The 27,255-nt window shown below is 46.3% G+C and overlaps 1 protein-coding gene and 1 non-coding gene across 4 annotated transcripts in view; both read left to right on the top strand.

The window, feature by feature from the left end:
- Positions 1-27,255, top strand: part of AGPAT4 (1-acylglycerol-3-phosphate O-acyltransferase 4) — a 1,411,158-nt gene that overhangs the window by 1,255,524 nt on the left and 128,379 nt on the right. The window contains exon 15 of one of the 3 annotated variants that reach the window (XM_070795610.1): positions 12,499-12,630. In XM_070795610.1, coding sequence (XP_070651711.1) covers positions 12,499-12,630 — 132 coding nt within the window. Of the gene's footprint in view, positions 1-12,498; positions 12,631-19,535; positions 19,784-27,255 lie in introns of those variants that run through there. The other 2 variants (XM_019967665.2, XM_070795613.1) reach the window with 2 other exon arrangements.
- TRNAG-UCC (transfer RNA glycine (anticodon UCC)) lies at positions 14,557-14,628 on the top strand. The gene has a single exon. It is a non-coding gene; the product is annotated as a tRNA-Gly (tRNA).

The following is a 27,255-nucleotide window of genomic DNA, read 5'->3' as shown; positions in this document are numbered from 1 at the left end:
ATGAAATCTACTAGCGACGGACAGGACTGGAAGCCAGTCCTGGCCCAGGCATGTTAGACCTGATTTCTTTTTCTCTGGCTGTGGCTTCTGGAAGGGCCTGAGGGGAGTGTGGTGCTGCTGCAGACCTCTGTGCCTAAACTGCTCCTCAATCAGCGGGTGGCTCAGATGGTAAAGAATCTTCCTACAATGCAGGAGACATGGGTTCAGTTCCTGGGTGGGGAAGATCCCCTGGAGAAGGAAATGACAACCCACTCCAGTATTCTTGCGTGGGAAACCCCATGGACAGAGGAGCCTGGCGGGCTACAGTCCATGGGGTTGCAAAGAGTCAGACACGACTTAAGCAACTAACACACTAAGTCTAATGAATGCCCTAGGCCTGGACTGACCTGACCTTCCTTCATTGTGTTGTTTCTCAGCTGTAAAGGGGGAGCTGGGCTCAGATGCTCTTTGGGGTCCCTGCTTGGTGCACCCTGGAGACCTTCCTTACAGATGGACCACCCTTCTCCAGCCCAGCAGCACTGGCTTCACCTGGGAACTGCGTAGAGGGGTGAGATCTCAGGCTCCGCCCAGACCTACTGGATCAGAAACTGGGGTGGGGGGTGGGGCCCAGAACTCTGTGACGTAACCAGCCCCACAGACAATCCTGGGGTACGCTGAAGCTTGGGAACTGCTGCTCTAATGTAAATAAAAAGTTGAGCTGGCAGCCTGTGTGCCGATCCGGCGCATCACTTCACTGCGGGGAAGATGATAATGAGCACGTATTCAAAAATCATTAGATGTTAGAAATGGAGGAGGACATGGCAACCCACCCCAGTATTCCTGCCCGGAGAATCACGTGGACAGAGGAGCCTGGTGGGGCTACAGTCCATGGGGTTGCAAAGAGTCAGACACACTTAGTGACTAAACCACCAAACCACCAGCAGCAGATGTCAGAAAGAATATATTAGACACATTAGATTTAGGAACCAGCTGCACCAAAATAAGTGTATTTTCATAGTATATAAGTACGAAGTGTTTCTCATCTATTTTACTGCAATCTTTATTTCTTCGTGTCTATTATTTGTTTTATTTTGCTTGCTCTGGGTCTCCGTTACTGTGTGCAGGCTTTCTCTGGCTGCGGAGCGTGGGGGCTACGCTCTAGTCGTGGCACGTGGGCTTCTCATTGTGGCAGCTTCTGTTGTGGCAGAGCACAGGCTGTAGGCGTGTGGGCTTCAGTGGCTGCGGCACAACTCATTTTTATTTATTTAAAATTAATTTCCACTGGAGTCTAGTTGCTTTATTGTCTTGATTAATTTTGAAAAGAACAGCAGTGCAATTAACCAGACCTCCCTATCTGATTAAATGTACAATACACGAAAAGCTTTCAGAGATAGTCACGCAATAACTTACAGAGATCTGTGCAAGTTATTTTTCAAAGCTGTGTCACTGAGTTTCTTGGGGGAGATGACTTATAAAAACAAAATGAATTTAGATTTAAGTAGATAGATTATATACTCAGTCACACTGTTGTGAGAGTAAATACTGTCTTTTTAATTTAATTTTTTAAATTGAAATACAGTTGACATAATATTTCAGGTGTACAGCAAAGTGATTCATATGTACATACACACACTCACTCACACACACACACACATATATATATACTTCTTCAGATTCTTTTCTATTATAGTTTATTACAAGGCTTCCCAGATGGCACTAGTGGTAAAGAATCCGCCTGCAATACAGGAGACAGCCGAGACTTGGATTTGATCTCTGAATCAGGAAGATCCCCTGGAGAAGGAAATGGCAACACACTCCAGTATTCTTGCCTGGAGAATCCCATGAACAGAGGAGCCTGGCGGGCTACAGTCCATGGGGTCACAAAGAGTCAGACACGACTGAAGCATCTTAGCACACACTTAGGTTATTACAAGATATTGAATATAGTTCCCTTTGCTATCCAGCAGGACCGTGTTGTTCATTTCACATACAGTAGTGTGTATCTGTTGATCCCAAATCCCTAATTTATCCCCCCTTTCCCTTTCAGTAACCAGAAATTTGTTTTCTATGCCTGTGAGTCTATTTCTGTTTTGTAAATAAGTTCCTTTGTGTCTTTTTTTTTTTAAGATTCCACATAGAAGTGATATCGTGTGATATCTGTCTCTCTCTTTCTGACTTCACTTAGTATGATAATCTCTAGGTCCGTCTTTGTTGCTGCAAACAGCGCCATTTCATTCTTTTTTATGGCTAAATAAATATTGTCTTTAAAGAAAATAATCAAGTAGAACACCGCTAACTGTTGGCAGTCGTGAGCAGTCGTATTCTGTAGCTCATTTCCTGATATCAAAGGCTGACTGGGGTTCCCAGTCATGATATCATTTGGATGGAGATGAGCTCCGGGCTGTGAAAAGGGAGGAGGGTGTTCCTTTGAGCTGCAGCCCTGGGTTCTGTTGAAGCTGGAGATGCCTTGTGTCCGGGCGACACTGGATGAAAATCCTCTCGCCTCCCACGTTCAGGGCTATTTTCAGATTTCAGCGCAGTGATGGTCAAGCTGTGTATCGAACGTTTGTCTTTGTCCATTTCTTTTGGATTTTGACTCTAAGAAAGAAGTCCTGCTCCGGGAATGTGACCCAGTGCCTGCACCTCATTGCTTTCAGTTGGGGGAAAAAAAAAATGCTGGTTTTTCTTCAATGAAGGGACTCAGCAAAAGTGGTAACAACCCCATTGTAAGAGAATGAAGGGTTCAAGCGGTACCACTGCTGCTTTTTCTCCCAGGGGGAAAAAGGGTCTGAACTTTGAGCTTTGGAAAGTGGCCCCATGTGCGGTGGGTACCCAGCTACCCTCTCTCATGCGTCGTTGTGGTTCCCCGCTGAGTTGCTGTCTGGCTTCCCTGAGCTCCTTCGAAACGAAGCTGGGTGGGACAGGTCAGCCCTGGGGTCCTTTCCCCGGGCAGGCAGCCTCCCTGTTCTCACAGCGCGCATCCCTGCTCATCACTAGCGACTCCATGTCCGCAAACAGGTCACCTTTGCCAAGGGAGGTGTCCAGTGAACCTGCCGAAAACCCCGCTCTGTGGTCCTCAAGGGCATATTCCAGGTAGGAGGAGTCTCCGGCGCACAAAGGTCAATGTCATCAGCCCAGCGCCCTGACCTCACGGCCGGCATTCAGGCCCCATCAGACGAACAGCCCTAATCTGTAACCACTGGTCACACAGCGTCACAAAATGCTTGTGTGCTTGAAGGCGGCTGCTGTCAGGCTGCCCGCAGCTTCCCCATCACCAAATCCAGCGCCCCGTCCTTGTCTTCCTGGAGGGCAGCGGAGCCTCCAGGCTCCAGGACCCCGCACCCTCAGGTGGTTCCCTTCCTGCCTCGTCTGTCTCTCTTTGTCCTGTTCCCTGTCCCTTCCCTTCTCCCAGCCTCTTACAGCTTCAGGCCCAGGGCTTAGCCCCACCCCACCCCCACCCTCCCTGCTATTGCTCCCCGTGAAGCACGGCCGAACTCAGCAAACCGCAGGAAGAACTCCCAGTTCAATCTGAATCTGATGAACAACTCATAATTCTAGAATAAATATGTCCCAAATATTGCATGGTGCCAAAAATTTACTTTACTTGGTCAACAAGTAAATGGTGCATGAAGCATATGCTCAAAGCTCTTTGAAAGTGAAGGTGAAAGTAACTCTTTGTGACCCCAGGGACTATACAGTCCATGGGATTCTCCAGGCCAGAACACTGGATTGGGCAGCCTTTCCATTCTCCAGGGGATCTTCCAAACCAGGGATGGAACCCAGGTCTCCCACATTGCACACGGGTTCTTCACCAGCTGAGCCACCAGGGAAGCCCCAGAGCTCTTTACCTGCATTCAAATTTAATTAGGCCTCCCATGTTCCATAGGACTTCCCTGGTGGCGCAGGTGGTCAAGCATCTTGCTTACAATGCAGGAGATCTGGGTCCGATCTCTGGGTCAGGAAGATTCTCTGGAGAAGGAAATGGCAACCCACTCCAGTACTCTTGCCTGGAAAAATCCCATGGACGGAAGAGCCTGGTAGGCTACAGTCCATGAGGTCGCAAGGAGTCAGACATGACTGAGTGACTTCACTTTCACTTTCTTTTCTGGTGGGCTTTCTTTCCATGGGCTTCCCAGGTGGCGCACTGGTAAAGGATCAGCCTGCCTAGGCAGGAGACATGGGTTATATTCCTGGGTTGGGAAGATCCTCTGGTGTAGGAAATGGCAGCTCGCTCCAGTATTCTTGCCCAATAATTCTTGTCCACGTCTAAGGGGTAACGACCCACAAGGTGACCCAGGATAGCAATAGAATGTGTCAAAATGAGTCTCACTGCAAATGGGGCTGTTAAGTATCACCACTTGGAGGCCAATAATTACTTTCCTGGGTGAGGCTGTCAATGTTAGTTCAGGAACGTTTTAGGGGATGAGATCAAGGAAGAAATGAAGGCAGTTGCTTGCTGAAGTGACTTACTCATCCTGACGAAAATCACAGGCCCTTGCCACCCTCCCATAACAGCCTCCGGGAATGATCCTAGGCGGAACGACAGGGTGGCAAGCCCAGGCTTCACTCCGGCTGACTGATGACAGTCCAGCTCGGCTTCCCTCTGGGAAATTCTCCGCTTCCCTGAGCCTCAGTCTCCTTTTCTATAAAATAGGCATGCTTTGCCAAAGGGGTGTTGAAAACATACATGAAATACAAATGTAATGTACGTAGAATGGTGCCCGGAGTGCAGTGAGTACACAATCAATTGTAGGCACTTTCATCCTTCAGGAAGAAAGTGACTGATGCAGGCTGCTGGGTCTTAAGAAAACAGTTCAGCTGGAACTAGATTTCCCAGGCAAGGTGGAGCTCATTTGCCTTGGGAGCAGTTTTGCTTCAGTGAAAGTTTAGGAATCAGGAGTTTACACGTGAAACATCGCTACCTTGGCTAGGTAACGCTGTTGCCACAATGACAACACAGGAACAGCCTGTAACCTTAAAGCGACAAACACTTCGGGCAACGTACTGTTCAGTCCAGGTTGTGTGAACGGAAGACACAACCTCTTCCCAGAACCAGACTGGATTCTGCAATTGGCCTTCAAAGCGGAGAAAGTGAAACTGAAGTCGCTCAGTCATGTCCGACTCTTTGTGACCCCGTGGACTGTAGCCCACCAGGCTCCTCCGTCCATGGGATTCTCCAGTCCAGAAGACTAGAGTGGGTTGCCATTTCCTTCTCCAGGGGATCTTCCCTACCCAGGGATGGAACCCAGGTCTCCCGCATTGCAGGCAGACGCTTTAACCTCTGAGCCACCAGGGAAGCCAAGGAAACAGCAACTCACTCTAGTATTCTGGCCCAGGAAATCTCAGGGGCACAGGAGCCTGGTGGGCTACAGTCCATGGTGTTGCAAAGAGTTGGACACAACTAAGTCCACAAGTACACGCACCTTCAAAGGGTTGGTGTTTGTAGCAGAGACATGATAATACGTATATTTCTGTTGTTGCTATAAATAGTAAACTTATCGGACACATCCTTACAATAAAGGAAGGAGTCAAAACATGAGAAAAACAACTAATTACAAGGCATCTCCCAACAAAGACAAACTACTGTAGTCTATAGAGATCACATTCAGCCATGCTTACCTATGATGCTTTTGCTGAAGCCCTTTTCATAAACCACATTAAGAATCAGTTCCATTCCTGGGTACCTTGAACAGATTAATATGGGGCTGCAAGAGCATGAACTCTGTGACTTTTGAGAGGCAATCTCAAGTTTTCTTTTGGATAACAGGTGGACAAATTGGGGTGAATAGTTTTTTTTCGGCTTTTTAAAAAATCTCCCTACAAATGGAGAAGGGCATCAAATCTAAGTGTATACACGTCAGTGAACTTCTCCTAAGTGAATCCACCCATATGACTACAGAACAAGAAACAGCATCACCAGTACTCAGGAGCCCCCTTCTCATTCCCCCCTTCTCCAGAGGTCCCCTCCCACAGCTCCAAAGAAACCACATAGGCTCAGAACACATCTTGACCTACAGCATGGAGGCTAGTTTTCCCCGGTTTTGAACTTATCAGTGAAATTACAGAGTAGGTCATCTCTGGTTTCTAGCTTCTGTGGTCAGATTGTATTTGCGGTATCTTTTCATGTGGTTGCATTCAGCTGAGTTCCATTCATGTCCTTTGCTGAACGGTATCTTAGAGTCTGAGCGTGCCACGCTTCCTGTGCACGTTCTCCATATGTTCGGTTCTGCTGTGCATCAGGTTGCTGCTCACTACCACACATAAAGCCGCCGTGAAGACTATTGAATGTTGTGTGTGCGTTTCCCCCAAGCGTTCCCCTAAGGGTAGAATTGCTGGATCGCAGGCGCTGAACATCTTCGACTTTATTAGGACCCGTGACACCACTTGCCAAAGTGGCTGTGTCTCTTTACCTCCCTCCAGGAGTGTTTGTGCCCTGGCTTCACGGGTCTTGTCAACAACAGGTAGATTTCACCCTCTGTTTGGTAGTCATTCTGACGGGTGTGTAGTAGCGAGGTTGATGATCTTTTCAAGTTTGTGTTGATTTGAACATTCTCTTTTGTGAAGTGCCGATTCATATTCTTCACACTTTTTCTATGAGGTTGACTTTTTCTTACTGGTTTGAAGAATATTTTAGCCCATTCTGGATAAGGGCCCTTTGTTAATCATTTATATAATGAACACCTTCTTGTTTTTGTAGCTTGTCTTTTGACTCTCTTAATCCTAACTTTTGAAAACAGAGCTTTGTTTGGGGGTCATCCAGTTTCTTAGTCTTTTCCTTTTTGAGTCCTGTTTAGGAGAATTTTCCCTCTCCCAAGGTAAATCTTGATGCACCCGGGAATGACATCTGTGTATGGTATGAAGAAAGAGTCGAGTTTTAGTTTTTGTGCGGTTTTTCTAACTGACTCAGCAAATTAACACCTTATTAATTTCTTACTGACTATTCTTTTCCTGCTGCCCCGTGATGCTGCCATCATCATAAATCAAATGCCCAGAAATGCAGAGGTCTATTTCTGGGCTTTCTGTTTGGTTTCCTTGGTCAGTTTTCTATTCTTGCACTGCTTCAATCAGTGCAGCTATATAATACGTGCCCCAAGCTCTGGGGTCTGAAGACCGGGTCCTCTTTCCTTCTTCTCCTTGACTCTTTGCATTTCCATACAAGGATTAGAAACACCCTCACATCTGCTGACTTTGAAAGGATTGCATCAAACTACAGATCAGGTTAGAGAAAATTTGCACATTTTATATGAATACTTGAATCTGTGTCTATGGTACAGTCCTTTGTTCACTTAAACCTTCTCTGCTTTCTCTATGTAGAGTTTTATGGGGCTTCCCTGGAAGCCCAGTTGGGAAAGAATCTGCCTGCAAAGCAGGAGACCTGGGTTTGATCCCTGGTTAGGGAAGATCCCCTGGAGAAGGAAATGGCAACCCACTCCAGTATTCTTGCCTGGAGAATCCCATGGACAGAGGAGACTGGTGGGCTACAGTCCACGGAGCTGCAACTCAGACACAACTTAGCAACTAAACTTCCCGTGTAAAATCTTACACATCTGTCATTAGATTCATCCTTAATTATTTGAGTTTTTAAAGCTATTGTAGATACTTTTGTTTTGAGCATCATTTTTCTAACGGTTCACGATTAGTGTGTGTTTTGATCCTCCTGAGCTGTGTGACAAACCACCTAAGCTTCACGTTGTGAAATGGCAGCACTTCTGTGATGCCTGTGGCGTCTGTGAATGAGCAAGTGGGACAAGGCACCAGGAGAATGTCACCCCTCTGTCCCTGGCTGTGAAAGTGGGGGTGGCTCAAATGGCTGGGGGAAGCATCTGGAAGCTTCTCTGCTCACATATGGGGTGCCGGGCCACCTCGGGGACGGGTCATAGACCCCTTCACGAGCCGTCTCACAGCTCGGCGTTGGTTCTGAGAGGGAGAGCCCCGAGGCCCACCCTGCAGAGCCAGCCCTTCCAGAAGCTCTCCGCCTCCCCGCACTGAAGCTTGGAGGTACGCAGCACCACTTCTGCGTACCCTTCTGCAGCACCCTTCTTTGGGTCACTCAGATTTGAGGGGATGGGAAGGAAGCCCCATCCCTTGAGAGGGGAGGGGTAAGGTCACACTGCAGAGGACTGTGTGGGTAGAAGAGGTTGCTGTGGGCGTCTTTGGAAAATACCTCTGTCATATGACACGCAGCACCATGGGTGTCAGCACGGTGACCTTGCAAAACTCATTAATTCGAACGTTATATTAGACCCTTCTGGAATTTGATTTCTACACGTTGCCAGAGGAGAAAGGTGAGCAGGGGACTCTGGGTTCCAGGAGCTCCGGAGATACCAGACTCCCAAGATGCCCAAGTCTCTTACATAAGATGGCAAAGTGCAGTCAACCCTCTGCCTAGCTGAGTCTGAGGCTATGGAAGCTGCACCCACCAGGGCCGATGCTTTGCAGATTTCATTTCTCCTTTGTGGCTCAGACAATAAAGAATCTGCCTGCAATGCAGGAGACCTGGGTTTGATCCCCACCTTGGGAAGATCCCCTGGAGAAGGGAATGGCAACCCATTCCAGTGTGCTTCTCTGGAAAGAATTTTCTCATGGAAAATCCTATGAACAGAGGAGCCTGGAGGGCTGCAGTCCATGGGGGTCACAAAGAGTCGGACATGACTGAAGCGAATGACACTTTTCCAATCCTCGTACTCTCTGCTCCTTGTTCAGTACTTGGTCTCTTCGTCGACCCATTAGTGAATCTGTTATGTTGTTGAGTTTCTTCTCTTTCCATTCACAGGATGCAATCGTTTTGAAAAATATTCTATAAAAAGACAGACAGTGCTAAGTTCACAAAGAAAAGCTGGGAGGGAGCGGATAGTGACAGGTGTGGGGACAGGGAAGGATACAGCTTCTTCCTAAACAGAGTTTTCGCAGCCCTGGATTCATTTTTTAGGCCCCAAACTATACAATTGGTTTGAAAAGGTTTATCTCAAAATTTAACTAAACCTTGGTTAAGATCCCCACTCAGAGGTTGCTCTTAGAAACAAATAACTCAGACCCTCCGTTTCATGTCAGCAAAGAATCGGTTTTCAAAGCCTTTGGGATATTCCTCTTGCCCTCGCTGCTGGGACCAGCTCAGGGTGGGGGCACGAGAAAACCCACCTCCTACGCAGTCAGCGCTTGGAGCCTGGAGGTCCACGCAGAAGAAATGCACGAAGGTAACTGAACACCAGCTCGTGGGAAATACAGCATGAGTAAACCACAGGCCGCAGACTTCAGGGAAGGGATGCGAGCACTCGGAGACCTGCTCTCACACGATTCACGTGCTGGTCAAAGGCGAAACCTGGCTCTCTCCGAGGGCAAGGACTAAGCTCCTCGGTCACTCAGTGGGGACCCAGCATCACTGAGTGAGTCGGTCCCAAGAACTCCAGGGCTGGCAGTGCAGGCACCCAGACCCAGGATGAGGGATAAAGCCATTCTGCCCGAGTCAATGGAACAACCTCCTGAGCAGGATTTGGAAAATCTGAGGCAAAGCACAGCAACTGGAGGAAAACATCCCCAAGGCCTGCTTCTCGGTGGCCAGCCAGGAAAAACACAGTTGGTGGGAGCGGAGCCAAGACTACCGAGGAGAGAAGCAGCAGCTGCGGGTTTAGGGGCAGGTGTTGCCAATGCCTGGGTCACTGCAGGAGGTGCCTGGGTCCCTGCACAGCGAAGGGTGCGGGGGTGGGGGGGTCGCTCACAGCAAACCTCGGGGGACAAACGCAGCTCGGCTAGAAGCAGAGCGGTGTCGGAGTGGCAGGCGGACACGCAGGGCGGTCAGCCCCACGCGGGCATCACTCTCTTCCCTGAGGCATGCCCGTTTCTCTTCCACTTTGGCTGTGTTGAGTCCCCTGCCCCTCTCCTCCCCTTTTTCCTCTGGCAAAGGTCCCTGCTCAGCCAGCTGCCCCAGATCTGCCTCTGGGCACTGGCCACGTCCACTGCCCTGGGCCACAGGGTCCTTGGGGAGCTGTCTGGCTGGCGTGCCTGGCAGCTTCAACTTGGAGCGAGGCTCAAGTCCTCCAGACTTTCCCGCCCTGGTGTGGGATGTGGGTGGGTCTGTGGGGTAAGGCAGGCAGGGCGTGCTTCCGTCTTCCTGATTGTCTCGAGGGGTCCCCTACCTCTCAGCTCTCCTCCTCGGGAAAGGCTGCATGCAGCTGCAACAGGATTAAATCTCCTCCGCCAGGGTCCTGACCCAGCTGTGTTTTCTCCAAAAGCCCACCCTCTTTCCATGTCAGCACACTCAGAACATGGAGAAGGAAATGGCAACCCACTCCAGTACTCTTGCCTAGAGAATTCCTTTGACAGAGGAGCCTGGTGGGCTGCTGTCCTTGGGGTTGCACAGAGTCGGACACGACTGAAGTGACTTAGCATGCACTGGAGAAGGAGATGGCAACCCACTGCAGTGTTCTTGCCTAGAGAATCCCAGGGACGGAGGAGCCTGGTGGGCTACTATCTATGGGGTCGCACAGTCAGACACGACTGAAGTGACTTAGCAGCAGCAGCAGCAGCAGCACACTCGGAACAAGGGGAGACGTGTTCAATTACATGGCAGGAGACAGTGGCCAGGCTTCCCAGGTGGCTCAGTGGTGAAGAATCCACCTGCCAATGGAGGAGACATGGGTGTGATCCCTGACCCAGGAAGATCCCACGTGCCTTGGAACAGCTAAGCCCTTGCGCCCCAACTCCTGAACCTGTCCTCTAGAGCCCAAGAATTGCAACTGCTGAGCTCCTGGGTTACAACTCCTGTGGGTCCGAGAGCCCATGCTCTGCAACAAGAGAAACCACTGCCGTGAGAAGCCCTGGCGCTGCAGTGATAGCCCCCGCTTGCTGCTGGAGAAAAGTCTGCACATCGATGAAGACCCAGCACGGCCACAAATCAATACAATACAGAATTTTCCAGAAAAGAAATCTGTTTAGGATGCGTGAAACAAAAATGTGATGGAAGTTTCTTCACTGGTACGACACAGGGAAATAAACTATGCCTACCCTGATAGCTCAGTTGATAAAGAATCCGCCTGCAGCGCAGGAGACCTGGGTTCAATCCCTGGGTTGGGAAGATGCCCTGGAGAAGGGACAGGCTACCCACTCCAGTATTCTGGCCTGGAGAATTCCATGGACTGTATAGTCCACGGGGTCCCAAAGAGTTGGACACGACTGAGTGACTTTTACTTTGAAAGTATGCCTGCATACGAACAAAAACTGAAAAGAGCACAATATGTGAAAACGAGGGAGGTGACTCTGTAGAGTCAAAGCTTTCTCTTGAATGTATTTCTAACATACGAAAATAAGGATAAAAAGGATTGCTCAAAAGAAACTACTTTGAGTTACAGAAGTGGAAACAGAGTCCCAGTTACCCCTTGGAAAAAGGAGACCTGGTGATGATGTCTCCGATGCAGTGAGTATTTACAAAGGCCTTTGACATGTCAGCTCTTTGAAAACAAAGATCCTAACCTCACAAGCTAGGCAAGAATAAACCTATAGAAACAACAGCCAATTGGATGTCATTTCGTAAAGGGCATTAATACAGATACACTCGGACTGGTTTTCCTTTTAAAGAGTTGAGGGCTTCCTGGAGGAGGTAGTCAATAAGTCTTGGAGGCTTGAGAGAGTGAAGTCAGCTGGTGAACGGTGAAAGAAGGGTGATCCTTGGAGGGGTACGGAAAGAGAGGAGATTGAAGGGAGACGCGAGATTGGAGGGAGAGTAGGGCCGGATCATAAAGGGCATTGCATGTAACCCAAAGGAGTTAAAGTTTTACACAGTAAGTCCCCTACTACGAACCAGTTTCATTTCAAGACTGTGTTCGTAAGTCCAACAAAGTTAGCCAAGGCACCCGGCTAACACAATTGGCTGTATAGTACTGCACTGTAATAGGTTTATAATAATTTTTACACAAACAATACGCAAAAAAATAGAGAAAACATTTCTAATCTTACAGTACAGACCTTGAAAAGTACAGTGGTACCAGCTACTCCGCTGCTGCTTTTATGCTTGCTTCCAAACATCCTGGGCTTGAACTAAAGACACTGTACTAATGTACTCTATACAGTGTGTGTGTGTGTGTGTGTGTGTGTGTGTGTGAGTGTGTGTGTGTGTACGTGTGTGTGTGTGTACACGCTCAGTCCTTCAGTCGTGTCCAGCTCTTTGCAACCCCCGAGAACTGTAGCCCGCCAGGTTGCTCTGTCCATGGAATTCTCCAGGCAAGAATTCAGGAGCGGGTTGCCATCTCCTCCTTCAGGGGATCTTCCTGACTGGGGATTGAACCCAAGTCTCCTGCAACTGCTGCCTTGGGAGGTGGATTCTTTCCCACTGTGCTGAACAGCGAAGTGCGGCCCCCTGCAGAGGATGTGTGCATGTGACCGTGTGCACCAGACACGTGAAGAAATATGTGACTGGATGTGCAAAGGCATGTTTGCATCTTTGAAAGTTTGCAACTTGAATGTTCCTATGTGGGGACTTGGTGTACTGAAAAAATCTGAAGCGGGTTTTTTTTTTTTTTTTGGCAGACAACCAGGAGAGAAGTCCTGAGCAGCACCAGGGGAGAGGGCTATTGGTAAACGTCTTTGAGAAGAGGATTAACAGGATGGTGTGGGCATGGTGTGGGGAGAAAGATTACAAGAGGAATTGGAAAGAATCAGGTAACTCTGGCGTCACCTTTCACCACAATAGGGAACCAGAAACTTGCCGAAAGGACTGCAGAACGCTGGCTAGCTTGGGGTCAAAAGTTTTCGGAAGCGTCCAATTGCAGAAGCCTTTAGGATGGCTAGCTTCCCTGAGGTGTCTCAGTGTGGAAGAATCTGCCTGCCAATGCAGGAGACGTCAGAGACATGTGTTCAATCCCTGGGTCAGAAAGATGCCCCTGGAGAAGAAACGGCAACTCACTCTAGTATTTTTTGCCTGGAGACTCCCATGGAACCTGGTGGGCTGCAGTCCATGGGGTCGAAAAGAGTCGGACACAACAGAGCGACTGAGCACTTGGCATTTTAGTATGTCTTCCTGGAGATATCCATCAGCTAATTAGGTAAATGGGTCTGAGGTTTAGAAGACAGAGGCCAATCGAATATATGGATCTGAAAGTCATCTGTATTTTAATGAATGAGGCGTGTGCGTGTCTGCTAAGTTATTTCAGTCGTGTCTGACTCTTCGTGACTCTACAGACTGTAGCCACCAGGCTCCTCTGTTCATGGGATTCTCCAGGCCAGAATACTGCAGTGGGTTGCCATGCCCTCCTCCAGGGGATCTTCCCGACCTAGGGATCCAACTCCTTTCTCTTATGTGTCTTGCACGGGCAGGCAGGTTCTTTACCATTAGCGCCACCTGGGAAATCCAGTGAATCGGGTAGGACAGAGAAAAGCATGACAGTGGTTTTGGAGGTTCTACGATATTTTAGGTGCTCCACACACACTGTCTCATGTAAACATCACAGTCACTCCATGAATTGGACGTAGGAGGAAGCTGAGGCTCCAAAAAGTTAAATGAAGAATTACGAGTCTATTGTAAGTAACTCAAAGGAAAACTTATACAGGGGATGCTCATGCGCCCAAGGACAGAGATGGGAGAGGGGAGAGCCACATTCTCTTATTTTTATTTGCAAAGCTCCCTTTGGCAAAGGTAGCTGGATGAGGAACAAGCAGACTGGAAAGTGGCGAAGCAGAAACAAGGGGGCCTGTGGAGCCCATTTTCCTTTCTGTCGCCTCTTACAAATCAGTCGTGGAGCTAGGTTTTATTCAACTAGACTTGGCTTTGGCCTGAAACCAAGATGAAATGAGTGATCATGGAGAAAAGATGTCATTTGCTCTTTTGCCAACTTTCCTCTGATAGTTGCCAAATTCCAAGATTAATTTTCTTTGGGTAAAACTAAGCACAAACTCAAATGTATGGAGTATAGATGGACGTTTAATAACTACACTTAGAATAATGAACATGAGTTCAAGTAGAAATTCTCTTTTTAACATTTTGATGCCAATAGGTTTTCTTTCAGACCTGCTTTTCTTCTGAAAGCCGGAGAAATACGGCAGAAAGAATCCCAAGGTGGGGAATCACTAAAAACTGCGGCTTTGTTTCAGTTCTGTTTCCTGTTTGCTGGGGAACCCAGGGCAAGCAGACTCAGCCTTCCTGGACCTGAAGTGTCTTCTGTAAAATGAGAGATTGGGACTCAGACGAGTACTTCTCAAGCTCTCATGTGCATGTGCGTTTCCTGGGGATGCTGTGAAAACGCAGTTTCTAATTTACTGGGTCTGGGGCGGGGCCCTGGACTCTGCATTTCTAAAAAGCTCCCACCCTCATGGTCCAGGATCAGGCCATACTTGAATTAGATCACCCTCCAAGGTGCCCCTGGGCTTCCCTGGTGGCTCAGAGGGTAAAGAATCTGCCTGCCATATCCCCTAGAGAAGGGTATGGCAACCCACTGCAATATTCTGCCTGGAGAATCCCATGGACAGAGGAGCCTGGTGGCCTATAGTCCATGGGGTCATAAGGAGTCAGACACGACTCAGCGACTAACACACACCAAGGTGCCACTAGGCTATAACTTGCCAAATAAAGAAAAGCGTTATCGAGGGACTTTCCTGGTAGTCCAGTGGCTAAGACTCTGCACTTCCAATGCAGGGGCCCAGGTTCAATCCCTGGCTGGGGAACTAGATCCCACATGCGGCAACTGAGTTCAAATGCTACAGCTAAAAAATCCAACCCAAATAAATAAATAAAAATAAATATTAAAAAAAGAAAAGCATTATGTCATCAGGTGAGAACAATATTTATTTTAAAAAAATGCTTCAGTTCTCTGTTTATAAAGGTAACCCATACTTATCAAAATTTAAAAAAAAATCACACAATATGGTGACCTCCCTGGTGGTTCAGTGATTTAAGAATCCGCTGGGCCATGCAGCACACGTGGGCTCGATTTCTGGCCAGGAAACTAAGAGCCCACATTCCTCAGAGCAGCTAAGCCCGAGCGTGGGAACTGTAGAGTTCACAGGCCACAATGAAAGATCCTGCGTGATGCAATGACTATCAGGAAGCAGACAAAAAATTAATGAATTAAAAAAAACCACACAACATATACAGTACAAGGGCTGAAAATCACCCAGAGTGGAACACCGCTTGAAGTGCTGTGCTTTCTTTCTACTCGGCTGCAAAGAATGGGAGGGCTAAGTCTTAGTATTCTTTGTATGACATCCTTTAAAACTGGGCTTCCCTGGTGGCTTAGACAGTAAAACATCTGCCTGAAATGCAGGAAAACTGGGTTCAATCTCTTTTCAGGAAGATCCCCTGAGAAGGAAATGGCAACCTACTCCAGTGGTCTAGCCTGGGGAATCCCATGGGCAGAGGAGCCTGGCGAGCTACAGTCCACGGGATTGCAGACTCCACTAACTGAGTGACTAACACTTCCTTCCTTTAAAATCAGATTGTGAAGCTGGGATCTTTTTCCATTTGCTGCCCGTGAGTTGAGCATTAACTGATTTGAATTCAGCTCCTACTGTTGTGGTAGATTTGCTCCCACATCATTTGATTTCCAGTAGTTCAGTGCCTGGATACAGGAGGAGGGAATGAATGACTTCCCAGGATCATCTCTGCCAGGCTGAACAGACTCTGAGCGATCCAAAGAGAAAGGAGCTGAGATCAATTTGTAAGAGATTTCAAGAAAAATTCTGAGTTAAGATACAGTGAGAGCTGGTCAATGGACCTCAGTATTTGAGGAATGCCTTAGGTTGTAATCAGGCTTCCCTGGTGGCTCAGAGGTTAAAGCGTCTGCCTGCAATGGGGGAGACCCTAGAGAAGGAAATGGCAACCCACTTCAGTATTCTTGCCTGGAGAATCCCATGCACGGAGGAGCCTGGTGGGCTACAGTCCACGGGGTCGCAAAGGGTCAGACACGACTGAGCAAATTCACTTCACTTAGGTTGTAATCATTATTGATCAGGAAGGAATCTTGCCTAATTCTCCGTGCTTTCCTCATGCATGTGTGCTCAGTCATTCAGTCGTGTCCAACTCTTTGCGACCCTGAGGACTGTAGCCCGCCAGGCTCCTCTCTCTGTCCAAGAGGATTCTCCAGGCAAGAATACTGGAGTGGGTTGCCATCCCCTCCTCCAGGGGATCTTCCCGACCCAGCGATTGAACCCATGCCTCTTATGTCTCCTGCATCAGTAGGCAGGTTCTTTATTTACCACTAACACCACCAGTGATAGGCAAAGTTAGAGTTATTTGAATGTACTTAAAATGATTGTAATAATAGCAATATAACCGTAAGAGATTGCTGGTTGGTTGTGATCTATGTGACATATTTGTAAGACTCAATTAGAAATGCTTAAAATATGCAACTATAAATGTAAGATTAAAGACCCCAATTTCAAATTGAATTTATTATTTACATCTTTTCTTTGTTGCGTCAAAACAGTAGCAATTCCTAATACAGCATACGATAAGGTCATTACAGTCACAAGTCTGTAATATGTTTGTATTTTATAACTGTGGAAATTTTTAAACTGTGTATACAGATTTATATGGATATAGCTACTGTGTTCATGTTTATAGCATAAGCCAAATGAAAAGAAAGAAAAATGTTGTCAGTGTGTTAAGAGAAAAGGCTATTTGAAATAATGTCATTGATAACCACCTAGCATGACAGCTAAATATATGGTAGGTAAGTTAACACTTTATATACATGATATTTATCATTCTAAGTACCAGAATTTAGGTTAAAATAAGCTTTTCTAAAACACGTGATATTCAACTTTTAACAAAGGGTTCTGAAGATACTTCTTTTTGGGGATTAAACATGTTATAATCATCATCGATTATTCTTTGCTTCTGTCCTAAATTGTTCTAGAACACTAAGACTTTAGAAACCTTGAGTCTTTTGTTTTTTAATCATAATCATTTTTAATATAAAAGTTGTAAATACTCATTGTAGAAAAATTTCAAAATGCAATAAAATACAAAAAGCAAATAAAAACGACCCTCAATCTCACAGTTCTGAAAAAAAATCATTAGCAGTTCAGTGACCTTTTTGCACAGTGTGTGTTTCCTAGGACACCAGTCATTGGATTAAGGTCTCATCCTCGTCCAGCACAACACAGCTTAGCTAATTACATTACCCAATAAGGTCACATTCTGAGGTCTTGTGTGGATGTAAATTTAGGGAGGAGCGGGAATGCTATTCAACTCACTACACACCTAGGAGAATGTATTTGCTTGTTGTTCTAGTTGCTCTGACTCTATAACCTGCCAGGCTCCTCTGTCCATGGAATTCTCCAGCGGATCTTCCTGACACAGGGATCAGGGATCGAACCCAGGTCTCCTGCGTTGTAGGCAGACACTTTACAGTCTAAGCCAGGAGGGAAGTCCTTGTTACATTGTATCTTAACTGTTTACAGTCCTTTCTTTCCTAAGACTGAGCCCCTTGGGGCAATGCCCATGTCTTGTCTGTGTTTTTGTATTTTCAGCAACTAGCACAGATACTGAAAAAGTATTTGTTGAACTGAATTGTTAGATTGTGATCTGGAAATTTTCACAATTCTTTGTTCAGATAGAAATAGCTAAATCAGGATGTCTAAAATGAGGAGAGTCTCTAAAAGGGACCCTGAGTAAAGCTTATAGGATTTAATTCTAGAAGGTTGTATTTCCACTTTAAATTTTTAGACGTAGTCTTTTTTCTCCCATATTTTCCAGCTATATCTACTGAGTCTATTGTGAGTAACATCACCTAAATAGGCAGTGTGAAAGTAGCAAAAATAATCATCATAATAATGATAATCTTAATGGAATAAAGACATAAAAGTATTATGATCAGAATAAGACTTGCAACCGTCAAAAACTTTAATTTCAAATGGTTTCTGTTGAAATCACTGGCTGCACTGGTAGTTGTGTGTGTGTGTGTTTGTGTGCACACATTCAAGCACACTCAGTTGTGTCTGATTTTTTGCGACCCCATGGATTGTACCTCACCAGTCTCCTCTGTCCATGGATTCTCCAGGCAAGAATACTGGAGTGGGTTGCCATTTCCTTCTGCAGGGGATCTTCCCCAACCAGGGATCAAACCCACGTCTCTTGCCTCTCCTACATTAGCAGGCGGGTTCTTTACGAGCTGAGCCACTTAATATAGCACAGATTTTGAAATATATCCCCATTCAGAATTTGAATATGGAAAACCATCAGTCTAATTCTACTTGAGAAGGGCTTTGAAAAACTGGAAACAAATGGATTTTAAAACATAATCTGAAAAGTCATGAGAACTCTTTAAATTGCATTGGCTGCAAGAACTTCTTGCAAACATCTTTTATAAACATGTCTACATGGTCAAATTTATTTACACAGAAATATTAAAATAAACCATTGACACAAATGGGTTTCCTGTTCTGGTCCTTGTTTATGCCTCTAATGGCCTTCATCCCTCTCAATCTTCCTGTTCATCCCCATTCATCTCTTTCCCTCTTTCAATCACAGACCATCAAAACACAGCACACCCTGTAGGACCCAGTCCAAACCACGGTTTGCTGAATTATGAATGCTTTTTTTTCCCCTCAGCATAACCAAAAAGAGCTCTTTCCCTTTCTGTTTTATCATGGCACGCTGTTTTTAGCACTTTGGTAGCTCTTAGTAATTCTGCAATATGGTCTAGTTATTTGTGAACATTTTATTTTTTTTCCCCCTGTGGATTGTAAACATCTAAAGAACGGGGGTGAACACAGGAATCGTACTTTAATACCCAATATTATTTGTGCCGATGGTTCTAATAGAGAGCATTTGAAGGGCACACACCTTAACTCTTTGGAGGCTGAAAGAGTGTTGAAGGCATGTTGGGGACCTGGCATTTCCGAGGATCCAACAGCTCCGCCCTCTTTCAAAGTTACGAGGGCACTATTCTGCTGTTAAGGTCTGCCCAGACCCTAACTCTGGGCGCCAATGCCACGTGCATGCGTTCCGGGGTGCGCGCGCGCGCAGGCAATCGACCCTGGCGGCTGCTTTGCGGGGAGAAAATTCATCGACCTCCAAGCCTCTTTTCCCCAGTTCTTAACACCTCAGATCGCTGGAGTTTTCAGTATAATTTGGTCGAAGGTGCTTTGGGGCTCCTCCGAGTGGAATGCAATGTCCTTCCCGCACCGCGTACCAGTGAGAGGTGAGGGGGGCATTACAGAGTGCGGGTCTTTTACCAAACACAAGAGGAGGCAGTTTCCAGGTCTCAGCCCAGCCGGGGCCGGCTCGGTCCGAGCTGAGGTTGGAGGAGCCATGTCGGCACAAGGATGCAACAGGATTTGTGAGGCGCGGGCGAGAAAGAAAAAGGCCACCTAGCGGGCTTTGTTTCCGATTCTGGCAGGTTCTCCGTCCAGAGATCGAAAACGTGAAGCCTACCGAAGCACTTCCTTACATTAATTGCAAGGGGAGGGGGAGGGACTCATTTTACAGCAGCTCGTCTCTCCCTCCTTGTAACTGCTAAATTGTAGCTTTAAAAGGAAGTGACATGGGGTGGGGAGAGACGTCAGCTGAGGACCACTTTTTTTTTTTCTTTCCCGAAGGGTCCACCCCATGGGTGGAGTCTCGCTTTTTTCTTTCCAGTGTTGGCTGTCTTACAACGCCTGTAAACTAGTGGCAATTTCTGCACCCCAGCCTGCTCCCTTTCAGTGTCCGATCTCTAAGTCCATGTGTCCAGGGCTGCCAGAAAGGAGGGATCTGCGGTTCGTGCTGTTTGCAGGCGGCTTCACCTCTGGGCGTGGCGGATGTGTGCGCCCCTCTGTCTCTCCCTCGTTATTTCTCTCCTTGGCTGGATTTCCCTAAAACCTCTGGAAGGGGTAGGTAAGCGAGAGGAGGCGAGGAAGGCGGAGAAGGAAGTGAGGCGACCGCGGGAACGTGGAGGGGCTTTGCCGCCGCACAAGGACCATCTCTTTGTGCTCAGCCGGGGGGAGCGTGTCTGTGCGCCTTGGGATGCCGAGCTGCTGCGCTGGGGTTCATTTCCCCACCCTTGTCCAGCCACCCTCCCCCACCCCCCTCCACCTCCCCGCCTCGGGTGAAAGAATTTTCTCTGCAATAGATGAAGCCGGTGCGAAGGTTCCTGTTACCGATCGGTCTCTTTTTGTGTCAGGCAACATGTTCTTCCGTCTCTGGCGTTTCTATGGCAACCACAAAAAGACTACACCAAATGCATCCCCTCTACCCATCGCTTTATTTGTGTTTGCCCCGCGTCGGTGGCTCTCCGCGCGCGGGTTCTCGCCCGGGGCTGCTCAGAGGCAGCCTGGCTTCGTGGCTACCCCTCCTCACCCCCGTTTTGGTTTTTCCCTATTACCGGCGGGCTGGGGGAGGGGAGTTGTCAAGGAAACAGGCTTTTATACTTACGTCTTTATTTACTTAATTTTCAGCCTATGAAATTTTTTTATCATATCTGGGAATTAGAAAAACAGTGATTTGATGTTTATGTAAGTCTTCCGTTTCTGGTCTTTCTGGAAAACCTAAACTGTTCTCAAGACGTGATGTTAAATCCGTGATCTAACTAAAGAAGTTGGGGGTGGGTGGGTAGCACTTACTTCTTTAGTAGAGGAGATGAGATCCTGGAGAAAAGTTTTAGAGGGTGTTTGCGAATCCACTGACAGATGTGTTATTTTCTGCCCAGGTTTGCTTAAGAGTCTAAATGTTTAAAAGAGTGGTCTTTGTTCTAGTCTGAACTTACGTAGCACACCATCTAAGTTCAACAAGTAAAAGTAACAATCAGGTAACTACCAGCAGGGTTCCCAGTTTTTTTGGTATCCTTCTCATAGGGATTAGAGGCTGTCCCCTCCCCTTAAGGTGAGAGTCCTCTTTTTCAAAGCTGGAAAAGAATGAACTCATCTGTGACTGTTAGTTAAGCATTCTCAGTTGGAAAAAAAAAGTATCTATCGTGAGTTAAGGGAGAAAGTGTCTGTGGTGTGTGTGTGATGTGTGTGATTGTGTGTGGGGTAAGCAGGGCAGGGACATCAGGGGCAAGTCAAGCCCTAAGTTAGAACTGCTAAATCTTCTTAATGTCCTCTATGGAGGGAAAAAGAGTTGATTTTCAAGAAAAATATAAAACAGAGAGAAAAAAGTATCATCTACCTAGTAACAGGCAAAGTTAAATATAATTAAAATCAAGTTAAATATAATTAAAATCAAGTGACCCATCTGTGGAACAGACATAGTCCAGATCGGCTTATTAACAGGTAGGAGTCAAGTTGACAGTCTTCATTCAGTGCATCTGAGATATTTGATAACCGACACTATTCTTTTAAGGGGTGTCCTGAATTACCAAATTAGGATTTATAGAAAGGATCAACAGTAATATCACCCTTGAGTCTTAAAATTATCTGTAGTTTTGGATAAAGATGAGTGAAGGTGGCTTAGCCCTCACAATGCCTTCCGGCTAGAAAGCCTAAAGCATCACTTGGAAACCCCCAGTACTCCCCCTCCCCTCCCCCGCCTCCCCGGGGGAAGCTGGAAGAAGGGGTGGTTTAATGAGGTTCTGCTTGCCAAGATCCTTATCTCAACATGCTCTTTTCTATGACTTATAAAACTTATAGGGCAAGAGGTCTTAAGTATTACAGATACAAAAGTTATCTGAAATATAGCATGGCACAAAACTAGAGGAATTCAATAAAGAGGGCAGGTTTCAAGACATAAAGCACACAAAAGTGTCGTTAAAAATTAGATGATCGTTTTGAAAAGCTCAGGCTAATCTATATAAATAGTTGGAGTGTAGGTTTGCAAAGAGTGTGGGAAGCAGTCAGGCTCTGTTACTGTTTGCCAGCCTGAAGATGTCCTCACGGAGCTCGGACATAGATTGACCACATCAGATGGACCACGTGACCCTGCAGGATAGATGGACAGTGTGCGAGTCAAGTGTGATGCAGGCACTCCTGAGCTTCCAAATCTAGGAGTTGCACAGCAAAAAGCCTTGTAGGATGGGGTTCAAAGGAAAAGTAGCAAGAATTGTTTGTCACTTCAGCCAAAAAAAGAGAAGGAATCACTGTCCTGTAATTGGACTGAGTAGAACTTGAAAACTTGATTAACACTCTTGACCTGGGTAGGGTCAACGAAGGATCAGTGGAGTGGGTCCATGGAGCAAACACTCTTGACCTGGGGAAGGTCAATGGAGCTGTGGATGCAGAGCAAATTCGGGGTCCCCTGAGAGGCGGGATGGAGGCGATGCTGAGAAGATAACTGGTGAAGTTGGGGCTAGTCATTCACTGTCGTTGGGATTGCATGGCTCTGAACTGGACGCTGCCAAATTTGTGAAGAAAATAGAAGTGGTGGTCTGTGGTCTCAAGTTTAAAAGTTGTCAAACCGGTGACAACGTGCGTAGGTGGGCACACAATTGGAGAAAAGGAGGCGGGGCAAGAGAAGTGGATGCAGTAAGTCTGGGAAGAATGTTACGGGGATGTTGACGTTGAAGGTTTGAAGGAGAGGAGACAGATGTTTCTAGGGGAGGAGGCAAAGGTGTCCCAGGTAACAAGGATGGTGGTGGGTGATGGGTCCTGGGTCAAGGTTCTTGTCCGAAGCAGGGAGAAGTCCATCTTTAGTCTGGAAATGGGCCAGGTGGAGAGAACTGGTGTGGAGAGAACCGGTAGTGATTCAGGGACAGGATTTTGTTTAACTCAGAATAAGACTGGTAGAAAAAGTGAGAAAGTGTTAATCACTTGGTTGTGTCCAACTCTTTGCGACACTATAGACTGTAACCTGCCAGGTTCCTCTGTCCATGGATTTCTCCAGGCAAAAATACTGGAGAGGGTAGTCATTCCCTTCTACAGGGGATCTTCCTGGCCAAGAGATTGAACCTGGGTCTTCAGCATTGCAGGCAGATTCTTTACCATCTGAGTCCCTGTAAGTAAAATGCAGAATCCTTCCTAATCCAGTTTTTGTTGAGTTGAAACTCCAAGAAGTGAAGGCTAGACTTAAATCAGACTTAAAAGAAGTGAGAAATTTGGGAAAGGAAGCCCCCACACACCCACAACGTCATTCTAATAATACTAACCATTGCTGTTGCTTTCAATTGTGGGGTGCTCAAGTGAGCACTGGGCAGACTTAACTATATTTTGTTCGATCTGCTGTATTCTGAAAAAGAGGTCTCATGGGCATGGGAATACAGTGTATTCATAGTTCTGAATGGTTTTGGACACCTCAATGTTTAAATGTAGTCAAGCCTGGCTTAAAAACCGTCTACATCCCATAGAGTTTGTGCATCGCTAATTCAAGAAGCTTCGTCCCAGGGCAGAATCCATTTGTGAAGCTTTGTAACTTGGACATTTGGCTTCATGTAGGAACCAAGGAGGATCACTGCTAAGCTGGTGGGAAAGAGAAAGCTTAAATCATGAACTTGCTCTTTTCACAGTATTTATGTGCATTTATTATGCGTAAATAGCTTGTTGTTCAGACACTGTATCAGACTCTTTGCAACTCCACGGACTGTAGCACGCAAGGCTTGCCTGTCTTTCACTATCTCCCAGAGCTTGCTCAAACTCATGTCCATCGAGTCGGTGATGCCATCCAACCATCTCATTCTCTGTCGTCCCCTTCTCCTCCTGCCTTGAATCTTTCCCAGCATCAGGGTCTTTTATAATGAGTCCGCTCTTCGCATCAGGTGGCCAAAGTATTGGAGTTTCAGCTTTAACATCAGTCCTTCCAATGAATATTCAGGACTGATCTCCTTTAGGATGGACTGGTTGGAGCTCCTTGAAGTCCAAGGGACTCTCAAGAGTCTTCTCCAACACCACAGTTCAAAAGCATCAGTTCTTCGGCACTCAGCTTTCTTTATAGTCCAACTCTCACATCCATACGTGACTATTGGAAAAACCATAGTCTTGACTAGACGGACCTTTGTCCACAGTCATGTCTCTGCTTTTGAATATGCTGTCTAGGTTGATCATAACTTTCCTTCCAAGGAGTGAGCGTCTTGTAATTTAGTGATTGCAGTCACCGTCCACAGTGATTTTGGAGCCCAAGATGGTGACTCCGTTTTCCCTGAGTGCCTGAATATCTTAAAATAAGTGCAATATTTGGGAAAGCTATGATGGAACAGTCTCTCTAACCTGTTTTCCTTTATTTTTAAAGGCTTTCTCTACAAAGATTTTCTACTTGTGTTTGTTTTTGTTCCTCCTCTGATTTGCTTTACTTCTTCCTTTAACCTTAGGTTCTACCTTTCAGTCATCACTCATTCATTCTTATATCATCCATCCATTTATTCATTCACTCAAAAATGAGATTTGTATCATGTGTCAGACATTATATATTACGGATGTGGCCATAAATAGGCAACTATTTCTTCCTTGAAGAAGCTCAGAAACTAGCAGGGGGAAAGATGGAGAAACAGTCCCTTCAACCAGCGAGTATTCATTTTATTACTATTATTAACCCATAGTTGATTTACAATATTGTGTTAGTTTCAAGTGTACAACTTCAGATTGTTTTCCATTACGGATTATTGTAAATTGAACTTATTGAAAACAGTTCCACAGGCTATACAGCAAGTCCCTACTCTTTGTCTTTGTATGGAGAGCAGTGTATATCTATGAATCTCATGTTCCTAGTTTATCTCCCCTCTTCCCCTTTCCTTTTGGTAGCCATAAGCTTGTTTTCTATGCCCGTGAGTCTTGTTTCTGTTTTGTAAATAAATTGATTTGTATGATTCATTTTTTAGATTCCAGATATAAGTGATGTGATATAATATTTGTCTTTCTCTACCTGATTTACTTCACTCAGTATGATGATCTCTAGGTCTGTCGTGTTGCTGCAGATGGCAACATTTCATTCTTTTGAATGGCTGAGTAATATTCCGTTTTTCTTCTCTGATAGCTCAGTTGGTAAAGGATCCATCTGCAATGCAGGAGACCCCAGTTCGATTCCTGGGTCGGGAAGATCCGCTGGAGAAGGGATAGGCTACCCACTCCAGTATTCTTGGGCTTACTTTGTGGCTCAGCTGGTAAAGAGTCCGCCTGCAATGCTGGAGACCTGGATTCGATCCCTGGGTTGGGAGGATCCCCTGGAGAAGGGAAAGGCTATCCATTCCAGTATCCTGGCCTGAAGAATGCCAATGACTGTATAGACCATGGGGTTGCAAAGAGTTGGACATGACTGAGCAACTTTCAGTTCACATATATATACACGCACACATACATACAGGGACAGGGACTGGGATGGATTGAAGGCAGGAAGAGAAGGGAACAACAGAGGATGAGATGGTTGGATGGCATCACCGACTTGATGGACATGAGTTTGAGCAGGCTCTGGGAGTTGGTGGTAGACAGGGAAACCTGGCGTGCTGCAGTCCATGTGGTAGCAAAGAGTTGGACACGACTGAGCGACTGAACTGATACATACAGGGGGTATTGTTTTTGATTTAAGCATTTATTGGCTAATGGCACCAGATGTTTCTTTCATTGAACAGTTCTATACATAGACTGTTCTGGGCAGAGAGGTAGAGTGCTTAGCAGTTGACTGTTCATCTTATAATTTTCTTGTGTCTTCCTCACTGGTTGGGCGTATGTCTGATGTCAGTAAACATTTGTTGGCTAACTAAACGGGAGAAGCGAGGTTTTGACCCTGCAGACACAGAGATACAATGTGCAGCAGGCTTGTAAATTCTCTTTCTGCAAAGCACAAGCTGAGTGAGATCACCTCTCAAAGTTCCCTCGGAGTGAGTTCCTTGTAGACTTCCATGGGACTACGGCTCCCTCCAGATGGACTCAAGATAGGACATTTTTAAAGGACAAGCTCCCAACTGCATTGAAATTATATGCCCATCACTTTACTAGATAATCCCTGGTCATTAGATTTCCCATAAGGCGTTGCAAACCTGTCTCTCATTCTACAAAAGCAAGTGGGTTTCAACACCTTAAATCCAAATATCCCCAATACATTATGTTAAATAAGTATTTAAACTTGTTGCAGCGCTTCCTGTTTGTATTTCCTGCTGTCATGGAGCTCCTCTCAGCAGGATTGTTTGGCCCCTTGTAATTTCTACCTTCAGCAGGAAATTATATGGGCAGCCTAACACAGTTCATCCGGAACACCCCCTCCGGTGCCGCCTGACCTTCAGAGCGAACACTTAGCAGATCCCCCTTCTTTGTTATTCTGTTTGCAGATGAGGTCAGCTTCTCCCTTTGGCAGGAAGTTGTTCCAGGTAACTGGTCGGCAGAGGTCTCTTCCCTCTGACCTTGGGTCATACCGAATGGCTGTTTCATGGTCATTTCTACGTAGGAGCCGCAGGAGAAGAGGCACATTGTGACCTTTGCGGTCGGAAGGACACTTCCTGACACTGAACTTCCTGCAGGAGATTATTCCTTAGTCTGGGGGCTGAAGGGTAACCTACAGAAGCGGTCAGAGACGCTGAGGTGACCCGCCAACCTGTAGGGTGTATGTGAGAATCATAGCAGCCCACCTGGCTGAGGGCACCTCGTGGGCTAGTCAGTTACACAGACCTCACACTTCGTCATTCCCTTTATCCTCGTAAGAAACAGAGCAGGGCAAAACTGTTACCACTCTCCGTTTTATATGGAGAGTAAAGATGAGAGCATGTTGGTTACCACTCTCCGTCTTATAGAGAGAAAGTAAAGATGAGAGCATGTTGCTCACCTAACATCCTAATAAGTAACCAAAACAGAACTGAGATTGGACTCAAGACTATGGTACCGCTCTTCCTGCCAATCCCCCATTTCAGTGGCATCATGTTCTTGCATCTGTGCTCAGGCCCAGCCCAGTGCCTGGGATGCACACACACACTGTTCCTGCAGTTCTCAACAGCTCTCTGCCATGTGGACCTTCCCATGCATGCCTTTCATCCTAGGTTTTAGGAGCTGCAGAAATTCTGAAAGAGTAGTAATTTAGAACTTGAGGCGGGAGGGAACTTATAGCAGTACTTCTAAGACAAGCTACTTTAATAGTTTTCAGGGAGCTTTGTTGTTTTGTTGTGGTTTAGCCATAGAGGTGGTTAAAGGAGAAAAGGAAAGATATACGCATCTGAACGCAGAGTTCCAAAGAATAGCAAGGAGACATAAGAAACCTTCCTCAGTGATCAATGCAAAGAAATAGAGGAAAACAATAGAATGGGAAAGACTAGAGATCTCTTCAAGAAAATTAGAGACACCAAGGGAACATTTCATGCAAAGATGGGTACAATGAAGGACAGAAATGGTGTGGACCTAACAGAAGCAGACGATATTAAGAAGAGGTGGCAGGAATACACAGAAGAACTGTACAAAAAAGATCTTCATGTCCCATATAACCATGATGGTGTGATCACTGACCTAGAGCCAGACATCCTGGAATGT

Source organism: Bos indicus, chromosome 9 (genome assembly GCF_029378745.1).
Source record: "Bos indicus isolate NIAB-ARS_2022 breed Sahiwal x Tharparkar chromosome 9, NIAB-ARS_B.indTharparkar_mat_pri_1.0, whole genome shotgun sequence".
NCBI lineage: Eukaryota > Metazoa > Chordata > Mammalia > Artiodactyla > Bovidae > Bos > Bos indicus.
This window is presented reverse-complemented; position numbering and strand designations above follow the sequence as displayed.